The 11,137-nt window shown below is 38.8% G+C and overlaps 1 protein-coding gene across 1 annotated transcript in view; it reads right to left on the reverse strand.

Moving 5' to 3' along the window:
* Positions 1 to 11,137, reverse strand: part of LOC102815661 (THUMP domain-containing protein 2-like) — a 68,973-nt gene that overhangs the window by 9,880 nt on the left and 47,956 nt on the right. Inside the window, exon 9 of the mRNA XM_006839459.1 lies at positions 159 to 267. Coding sequence (XP_006839522.1) covers positions 159 to 267 — 109 coding nt within the window. The remainder of the gene's footprint in view (positions 1 to 158; positions 268 to 11,137) is intronic.

Genomic DNA, 11,137 nt, shown 5'->3' on the forward strand with positions numbered 1-11,137 from the left:
AACTTCTGATCTGAAACCTTTAGAAAATTATGCTTCACAATCTCCCTCCGAGAAATGACTATAATGCAGTCAAACCGTAACTGAAGAGCACAGCTATGATATATTTTGGTCAAATGCCCAAAGGCTCGGAAATTATGGAAATATATTCAACATCTTACCTTTCCATTTCTTGCAGAATGCTTTTGATGTCTTTTCCTAACTTAAACTTTTTCCCAAATGGAATGTCAGAAATAATAATATCGACACTTTCTGTAGGCAACGGCAATTCTGAAATACAGAAATCAGAGCATTCTATTACTGTGACCTTAAATATATACAATCCAAATCATGACAAAATTGAAGTAGATGCTTACTTTTGCATATTAAATAGAAAGTAAGATTATTAATATTGCTTCTAAGCAATTAACAAGATCCTTAAAATGGTCGTTATTGAATCCTTGCTCTTTGAAAATCGTTTTTTGTCAAGTATGATAAAATACAACTTAAACTGAACAGAATTTCTTAATTAAACAGACAGCCCAATTTTCTAAACTTGCATATTACCTGAATAGAAAACAGCCATATCTAGGAAGAAATCTGTTAACGATGGGTACCTTTTAAAAGGGAGTGTGGTGGCTCTACATGATAAGTACTGGATGGCAAACCACAAGATCCACAGTTTGAGCCCACCAGCTGTTTCATGGGAGAAATAACAACCTTTTTAAAAAAATTATTTTCTATAGCTTTTATTTTCATTTTCACAGTCATATATAAATTTTCTTATGTGAGTAGATCCATTTTAAGGAAGTACCCACAGTTTTCATTACATTTTTAAAAGAAACAAGAGTTTAGAACATCTATAAATGGTCTAAGATCAGAGAAAAGGATACAAATTAATAATCGACAAAATTAATATTGTTGTTGCTGTTGTTAAGCAACCATGTATAGGGCTTCCAAAGAGTGGCTGGTAAGCTTGAACCACAGACCTTGCAGTCAAATGGACTTTGCAGTCCAGCGCATTAACCCACAGCAACACATCGGGATTCCAAATTAATATTAGAACTAAACAAAATTCAATGTAATATCTGATTATTAAATCTAAGTTTCTTTCTTCGGTTCAAATCATAGTTAACTCTACGTACAATAAAACGAAACACTGTTGGTCCTGGGCCATCCTCACAATTATGTTTGAATCGACTGCTTTTGCCACTATGTCAATTCATTTCATTGGGGGTCTTCCTCTTTTTCACCTCCACTTTACCCAGTATGATGTCCTTCTCCGGGGATTGGTCCTTTCTAACATGTACAAAAATGAGACAAAGTCTCGCCATCCTCACGTCTACAGAGCGTTTTGGCTTCTTCCAAGACAGATTTGTTTGTTGAACTCTGAATATTGTACTTTCAATATTTTTTACCTGCATTGATTCTCCTATGGTCTTCCTTATTCATGGCCCAACTTTCACATACATGAGGCGACTGAAAATACCATGGCTTGAGTCAGGCGTACCTTAGTCCTCAAACTGACATCTTTGCAATTGAACAGTTTAAAGATGTCTTTTGCAGCAAACATGACTAATGCACTACATCTTGACTGCTGCTTGCCTGAGAGTTCAATGTAGATCCATGCAAAGTGAAGTCTTTGATAACTAAAATCTTTTCTCGGTCTACCATATTTTTTATTGGTCCATTTATGAGGAATTTTGTTTTCTTTATATTGAGATGTAGTCTCTATAGTGAAGGCTGTGGTCTTGGATCTTCATCAGTAAGTATTTCAAGTCTTCTTCACTCCCCGCAAGCAAGGTTGTGTCCTCTGCATAATGCATGAGTCTTCATGCCACATTCTTCTTCCTATAATCAAGCTTCTTGAATTATTTGTTCAGCATACAGATTAAATAAGTATGGTGAAAGGATACAAATCTGTGTACACCTTTCCTGATTTTAAATCATTAGGTATGATCTTGTTCTGCCTTGGTATAGATGAGTTAGCATTTTCAGCAATGCATCAGTTTGCTGAAACATTTGAATTTATATTCTGTCAATTCTTGGAGCCTTGTTTTTCCCTAATGCCTACAGTGCAACTTGGACTTCTTTCAATACAAATGCTAAGACCAATCTTAGCATTTATCTTTGCTTAGAATACTTTCTACTTATTTTATTTTTCACCTGTCATCTAAATTAAGTTTGATATTTACGAGGTGGATGATGTTTCAATTTTCATTTTAAGTAGTCTATAAATGGAGTCCTGGTGTGGTGCTGTGGGTTAATGCACTGGACTGCAATGTTGGTCTGAGCCATAAAGTCACTGGTTCAAGCTCACCAACGTTCCTTGGAAACCCTATACAGGGTTGCTATGGGTCGGAACAGACTCACCGGCACTTAACAACAACAGTGCTACGAGAAAGGAGCCCTGGTGGTGCTGTAGGATAAGCACTGGAATGGTAGCTGTAAGGTAAGCTATTCAAACCCACCAGCCATTCTGAGGAATGATGAGGCTTTCTATTACCATTAAGATTTACAGCTTTGTAAATCCTGTACAGGGTCGCTATGAGTAGGAATAAACTTGATGGCAGTGGGATTGGGGTTTATACTAAGAGCCGTAGCCCCACTGGTACAGTGGCTTAAGTATTTGGCTGCTAAGTGCAAGATAGGTGGTTCAATTCCACCAGACACACCGTGAGAGAAAGATGACGCTCTCTGCTCTATAATGATTTATAATCTTGGAAACCCTAAAGAGCAGGTTGACTCTGTCCTACATGGTTACTGGAAGTTGAAATCCACTTGATGGCAGGAGGTTTGATTTTTTGTTATACTAAGAGAAACTACTACATTTTATATAAATTATTAATTGACAGGAAATGAGAAAAATATTTTATTACCTGAGAAATGAAGTCTAATGAATTGTTATATTTCTCCTAGTTCTAATTTTTATCTGAGATTAGTAGAAAAAAGTAAAAGTAGATTAACAGGAAAAAAGTACCAGGACAATATTGTGTTAAACTTGGGCAATCATTTCTTTTTGCTTTAACTTCAGTTATGTTTTAACTTTATATACTAAGTTTTAGGGTGACTACATTGTTGTTGTTGTTAAGAGCCATCGAGGTGGTTCTGACCCATAGTGACCCTGTATAACAGGATTTCCAAGGAGCGGCTGGTGAGCTTGAACCATTGACCTTGCAGTTCAAATGGCTTTGCAGCCTGGTGCATTAACCCACAGTGCCACACCAACAGCATACATCATTTTAACTATTCCTATACTTGTTACAATAAGGAGCTCTGGTAGCGTAGTGGTTACAAATCAGGCTGTGAACCTCAGGGTAAGTAGTTCAAAACTACCAGCTGTTCCATGGGAGAAAGATGAGGCTTTCTGCTCCCATAAAGATTTATAGCCTCGGAAACCCTGTACAGGGTCGCTATGAATGGAATTGACTCCACGGCACACAACAACAATACTTTTCACAAAATTACTGAAGACACTGAAGAGTGAATGGACTCTAGACACTCATCAAAAAAGTGTAATGAAAAGATAATGAATACTGCCAAACACTTTCTGAAGCACCCTCATATATGGAATCATGTAGCAAATTTACTTTCAATCCCAAGTCTTTGTCTTATAGCACAAACGTATGCACCATGGCATGAATTAGGTACAGGTAACTTAAAACCAGTAACTATCTTTTTCTTCTAGTTGATCTCCATTATTTACTCACAACTTTCCTAATCTATAATGTCTAATTTGCTCAGTCACTAAATAATTTTAGAAGTTGTAAGAATGAAATACTTGACGAAGAGAAGAAATTTTATTTATTTATTTTTATTAAATTTCCAGAACTAAGTAGTGCCATCTTCCAACAGAAGATAAAGTAAGCTTTTGTTGATGTGGCTCAGAGTGCACAGTATCAGGCAGTCTGAATTTGGCATTGCCATTTATTTACTGTCCATGGAACTTTGAGAAATTATCGCTTTAGTGTCCTGATCTGTAAAATAGAATAGTACCTATATTAGAAGTAAAGTTTAATAAATGAGGTAATATATGGACAGCATTTACTATTATTACTATGTTGTTGTTGTTAAGTGCCATTGAGTCGGTTCCGACCCATAGCGACATAACAATATTACTATAGCTGTTATTGTTAGGTGCTATTGAGTTGGTTTTGACTCATAGTGACGCTATGCACAATAGAAACAAACACGGGCCTGTCTTGTGCCATCTTCACAATTGTTATGTTTGAGCCAACTGCTGCTGCCATTTTATCAATTCATCTCTTTGGCGGGGGGCGGGTTTTCCTCTTCTTCTCTGACCCTCTACTTTACACCAAGCTTGATGTCTTTCTATGGTCTTCTCTATTCATTGTCCAACTTGCACATGAATATGAGGCAAATGAAAATACGATGGCTCGGTGTCTTTGCTTTAACACATAGCGAGCAAGTAGTGGTTTCGAATCGGGCTGCGAAACGCAAAGTCAGCAATTTGAAACTACCAACTGTTCCGCAGGAGAAAGATGAGGCTTTCTGCTCCCGTAAAGATTTGCAGCCTCGGAAACCCTGTACAGGGTTGCTATGAGTCGGAACTGACTCCACGGAACACAGCCACCACCATTCCTGGTGTGGCTCTGTAGTGTAAGCTCTGGTCTGCTAACCATAAGGTCAGCAGTTCAAACCCACCAGTTTCTCCACAGAAACCCTATATAGGATTGCTATGAGTCAGAACTGACTCTACAGCACTAACAACAACATTACTGTGAAGAACTGATGCATTTGATTTATGATGTTAGAGAAGAAAATGAAAAGCACTGTGGACTGCCAGAGAAGCAACCAAATCTATGTTGGAAGAAGTACAGCTAGAATGCTCTTTAGAAGCCAAGATGGGAAGACTTTATCTGTCATACTTTGGACACATTTTCAGGAAGGAGCAGTCCCTGAAGAAGGACTTCATGCTAGGTAAAGTGGAGGGTCGGAGTAACAGAGGAAGAGCCCCAATGAGATGGAATGACACAGTGGCAGCAACATGGGTTCAAATGTGATAACAATTGTGATGATGGTACAGGACCAGGCAGTGTTTTCATTCTGTTGTGCACAGTGTCACTACGACTTGTAACTGACTCTATGGTACCTAACCATCTAACAACAATTACTACGGTCATTATTTATAATGTCCTATTTAACATCTGAGCTCTGGGAGCGTAATGATTATGAATCGGGCTGCTAACGTCAAGGTCGGAAGTTTGAAACTACCAGCTGTTCTGCGGGAGAAAGATGAGGCTTTCTGCTCCCGTAAAGATTTGCAGCCTCGGAAACCCTGTGCAGGGTTGCTATGAGTCGGTTCCACGGTACTTAATAACAACAACAACAATTTAACATCTATGAAGTCCTGGTGTAGCACTGCGGGTTAATGCACTGGACTGACCCACCGTGCCATACTTACAGTATGAACTGCAAGGTCAGCAGTTCAAGCTTACCAGCCACTCCTCAAAAACCCTATATATAGGAACTGACTAAGCAACACTTAACAACAATAACAACATCTAACATTTATAGAGTTGAGAGACAGCTGGAGAAACAGTGGGCCACACCCACCAAAGTAGCTTCACAGAACACAGCTTCTTGAAGGCCAAGACAAGGCAATCACATCTAGATGGGCATCTTTCCTATACTCTCCAGAGCAGCATCAGCCTCAGATGGGAATTTGCTAGAAATGTAAATTGTTGGGTCCCATACTTCAGACATATTGTCAGGAGAGACCAGTCGCTGGAGAAGGATATCATGTTTGGTAAGGTGGAGGGACAGAGAAAGAAAGGAAGACCCCCAACAAGATTGATTGGCCAAGTGGCAGCATCAATGGACTCAAGCGTGACAACAGTAGTGAGGTTGGCCAAGGATCGGGCAGTCTTTTGTTCTGTGGTGCATAAGGTCGCTATGAGTCGGTACCAACTCGATGGTACTTAACAACAACAACAAAACAATGAAGATTTATTTAATATCTATCAGAATCAATGGAAGGGGTTTGTTAAAGCATACATTGTTGACTTCATTGTCTCAGTTTCTAATGCAGAGGCTGCTAAAACAAGGAACACCTGACTCATAAAATTCGGCACACAGTAAAGTCTTTTAAATTATTAAATGCTTTGATCTGCCTGTGAACAAGAGTTTGCTTGTAACTAAGGAGACAAGAATCTGAAATAGAAACATGTAGCTCAAAACAAACAAAAATCATTCCTTTTCAACTCTCTGCAGGATGATTCAAGGGCATGAAAACAATTTTCAATTTTAAAACTGTTGTTGTTAAGGGCCACCAAGTTGGTTCTGACTTAAGAGAGACCCTGCACAGGTTTTCAAAGAGCAGCTGGTGGGTTTGAACTACTGACCTTGAGGTTAGTAGTCTAGTGCTTATCCTACAGTGCCACACCAGGATGCCTCAATTTTAAAACCCAGGTGTGATTTGAACACACCTTTCCAGGAGAAAAATGGGTAAGAATTGCTTAAGTTCAGGATTATGGTCCTAAGATATTTAACCAATAGATGATCAACGGTCTTCAAAGCATCTTTTAATGCATGTATTTAGATAAACACTAGGGAGATTGAGTGCTTTTGTAAAATTAAGACTTCCGTTCTTTCTGTAGCTTTTTCTTGTACTTCCTGCTTTTTGTTATTTCTTTTCACTGCCCAGGATTATAATATTCATATTGTCCTTAATTCGTGTAATTGTTTTGAATTAGTTCTGTAATTAAATGGATTCAATTCGAATCACCATTCATTTACCATAGCTTTCTCAAATTCTTTTGTAGAGCAGCTGGGTGGGTTCAAACCACCAATCTTTAGGTTAGTAGTCGAGTACAAACTGTGCCACACTGGTAAAGCAGGGTAAAGAGGGTGGGGAGTACAACAGGAAGGGAACAGCAACTTTTTGTATTTTTAAACATGCCAGGCCTCCTAGAAAATGTGAGATTTGAGCCGATATTTAAAGGAGATAGAAGAGCCGTCAGGCAGAAACCATAACTAGTATACGAGCACTAAGGCAGGAGTGTGCTTGATGTGAAGAACAGCAGGGGGTCAAAGGTGGCTGGAGCAGAGCGAGTGAGGGGTAGAATGGGAGAACAGGTTAAAGAGGGAATGAATTAATCATGGGTATAGGTGGGGAATTAGATTTTCTACGGCCTTGAAGACTATGATGAGGATTTTGACTCATCGATTAAGCCACTGCAATTCTTCCCATAAAGTATTCAAAGTGTACTTACAGAAGCTCAGAATAAAATCTTGTGTATTACTGGGCTCTTAGGGGGAATCTCACCATTTAATTGGTTTAGCTTTTCCCTAACTTTTTTAGGGACAGATGCAAGTTTTCTTTTTGATAACTTCAATACACAAAAAAACTCAAAAGGGAGACTCTGTAATACTCCAATCAATGGAGAAGGATATCAGGGTTGGTCAAGTGGAGGACTGGAAAAAAAGAGGAAGACCCCCAGAGAGATGGAATGGCACAGTGGCAGCAGCAGTGGGCTCAGGCGTAGCAACGATTGTGAGGTTAACACAGGGCCAGGCAGTGCTGCCTTCTGTTGTGCATAGGGTCGCTACGAGTTGGTACTGACTAGATGGCACCTAACAACAGCAATGTACATGTCTGGTGTGACACTGTGGAATAATGCGCTGGACTGCAAGGTCAGTTTGAACTGTAAGGTTGACAGTTCAAGCTTACCAGCTGCTCCTTGGAAACCCTATACAAGGTCGCTATGGGTCAGAAACGACTTGTCAGCACTTGACAAGAACAACAAATGTACATGTCTGCTCCATAGGTTTATTAAGAGCATTATTTACCATGATGCTTTGTCCATCAAATCATTGCATCAACAGAAACAAGTGCAATGATGGCTTTTGAAGCTGGACTTTTAGCATCATTCACAATAATGAATGGTATTTCATCGTAGACAAAAAAACACCTTAAATTTCCATGAACTGGGGTAACTGATGAGTGGAGTGAAGAGAACATGCAGTTCTCCATGGGTGGAAATTACACCTGAGAACAAAGCAGAGGTGCTAGCCATAACCTTGTTATAAAAGCTTTCACTGAAGTGATGGATACAGGCGGTGTTGTTTTGTTATGTGTCATCCAGTCGATTCTGATCATGGCAAATCTATAGGACAGAGTACAACATTTTCCTAGGTTGAAACCTTTATGGAAGCAAATCGCCAGGTTTAGTCTCTTGTAGAGCAGCTGGTGATTTGAACTGCCTACCTTTCTTTTGGTTAGCAGCTAAGCACTCTACCACTGCACTACGAGGACTCCTTATACAGATTACGGAATACCTAATTAGAAGAAGTGAAGTGTCTGTTTATCTGTAATTTTACCATAAATTAAATCAACTCTACTTCTTCTGATCAAATTTGAATATATAACAGCTCTCCATGTTATAGTAAGAATGAAAATATGTCTGTAGATTAACAAAAATGCCTACCAAATGACTAATTGCTATTTCTTAGTCAACTTTTCACATCATGCTCATTTGATTCCAAATTTTCATGATTAAAACTTAGGAGTAAACACATGCAATTTTATGCATGCTAAATGTGATCATCTAGTTTTATATTAGTAGAGACTCATTACATAAAAAGTAAAAATAATAAATAAGGCATTAAAGCATAGAAGAGAAAGAAGATAGTGACCTTGCAGAGACATAGATCATGATTAGGAATATTACTAGCTTCTGCACCATGAGTCATGCCTACAAAAGTCTTTAGTTCACAATGTACTTTGCAGTGTGTAGTAACTTCTCATGGCAGTCCTGTGAAGTGGGTAATCAAATTTTCCTATTAGAGATGTGAAAATACAGACATTCAGGAGCTCACTGAAGCAGTAGACTGGAATTTGTACTCAGGAATATATGACTCTAACTAACATGGACAGTGAGTTACAGCTAACAAAAATTGTGAAATCCTCAAACTTGTCCATGTTGAAAAAGGGATTCTCATCATTTTAAATGATGTTTATTATTTAAATTCTTTCTCTTCTTTTACTTTTGGTAATAACAAATTCTTTAAAAGGCAGCAATTTGAGTGTGAAACAAAACAACACACACAACTCCCTTCCGTGTGTGTGTGTGTGTGTGTGTGTGTGTGTGTGTGGTACATACATACACACGGCCACTCTGAAACTCTTTCATGGCTGCATCTCCTCTGAGGCAGGTAAGAAAGAAGAAAAATGAGAGAAGAATCTGTGTTCTGACATAAAGCCCCTAGCATTTCCTATTGTAGCACAGAAATACATTATTGAACTTTCTCCTCTTGGCTGGCTGCAAATGCAATGTGTTATTTGTTATTATTCTTAATTCTCCAAGAAATACAAGAGATGCCCTTCACTAACTAATAATGAACTATCTGTGTCTATTGAGGGAAGTAGTTGTCATTAAATTTTTTTAAAGGTAAAAACAAATTAACGAAGAAAATAAATGCTTTTATCTAGCTAGAATGTCCACCTCTAAAGTAGACATGGATTCTGAGGGGAAACCACTCCACGTAGGCCTTGCTCCTGCTGCTCCATGGAACAGCTCTTAACTTCTGTAGCCACCAGTCAAAATGGTTGGCTCACCCTTCAAAATACATGCAAATCTGGTGGTCTCTCAATACCTCCAGGAAGACCTCTTTGGTCGTTATGAGTCAGAACCGACTTGACGGCGCTTAACAACAACCTACTTTTTGTATTTCTATCTTTGACCCACTACAGTCTATTCTTAACACGGCAATCAGAGTAATCCTTTCAAAATCTAAGATCTATTTAGTTCCCTAGAGTAGCAACAATTGTGAGGATGGTGCAAGACCAGACAATGTTTCATTCTGTTGTTCAGAGTCACTAAGAGTAGGCACTTACTCGATGGCACCTAACAAGTGCTCTAGACAGTTTGTTTCTGTTGTTAAAAATAGTAAGGCACTTTTATTTGTTTTTAAAGTAATATCTTATAGGAAATATGCTCCAAAGACAAAGTAGATAAAAGAGGACAGAATTGACAATAGGCAAAGATTCAAATTCCCTGCCAAATCAGTGTTGCCTTCCTCAAGCTTCCAAGGCACTTTGTAGAATGTAAAGGGTTTGAAAAACCATTGCTCTGGTTCAGCTAGTAAAGCTGTTTTGGTTTTCTTTCAAACATCTAAAAATAGCATTCTTTAAAGGAGTTATTGTTGTTGTTGTTAAGTACTATGGAGTCGGTTCCGACTCATAGTGACCCCACGCAGGGTTTCCGAGGCTGTAAATCTTTACGGGAGCAGAAAGCCTCAACTTTCTCCCACGGAACAACTGGTAGTTTTGAACTGCCGACATTGAAGTTAGCAGCCCAATTCATAACCGCTATGCTACCAGAACTCCTTAAAGGAGATATTGTTGTTGTTATGTGCCGTGGAGTCGGTTCCAACTCATAGCGACCCTGTACAGATTTCTAAGGCTGTAAATCTCTACGGGAGCAGAAAGCCTCATCTTTCTCCCGCGGAACAGCTGGTTATTTTGAACTGCTGACCTTAAGGTTAGCAGCCCGATTCGTAACCACTACGCTACCAGAGCTCCTAAAGGAGTTATTAGGGCTCATGTAGAGTTGGTTTCAGTCTAATAACCTCTTGGGTTTGCTCTAGAAACTTGTGTCTTATAGACAAAGTGTCCTGTTAAAAACCTTGGAAGAAACAGTCATTGGCAGCAAACAACAATGAGGTCTCAATCAACAATACCACCTTTTCTCTGGGGCTGCTTTATGAAGCTTTTACAGAGGTATTGTTCTAACGGCTTCTTCTTGTTCAAACTCAGTTTTCCTGCATTAGCAGAGCAACAAATACCTTTTTCATACAATATTTTCCTCCAATTATAAAGTTAATGCTAGGAACTATCTACTACTTATTCAGTGGCAAGATAACAAAATTTTCTTAGTTGGGAACTAAATGTATGTATTTTTTGAGAGAGAAAGAGTGTAATAAGAGGAACAGAAAGACATAAGGAATGTGAGGCTTCTCTAAAATAGCTTAAACACTGTGGATCTTCAGGAAATGTTACTTTGATTGGACTCCATGGACTTGATTCGACAACCTATTTATCACTACTATGTCCCAACTGATGCTTTTGAGTTATGGTGCTGGAGGAGAATATTTAAAGTGCCATAGGCTGCCAAAAGAAGCAATAGATCCCTTTTGG

This window comes from Chrysochloris asiatica, unplaced genomic scaffold, assembly GCF_000296735.1.
Source record: "Chrysochloris asiatica unplaced genomic scaffold, ChrAsi1.0 scaffold00024, whole genome shotgun sequence".
Classification (NCBI taxonomy): Eukaryota; Metazoa; Chordata; class Mammalia; order Afrosoricida; family Chrysochloridae; genus Chrysochloris; species Chrysochloris asiatica.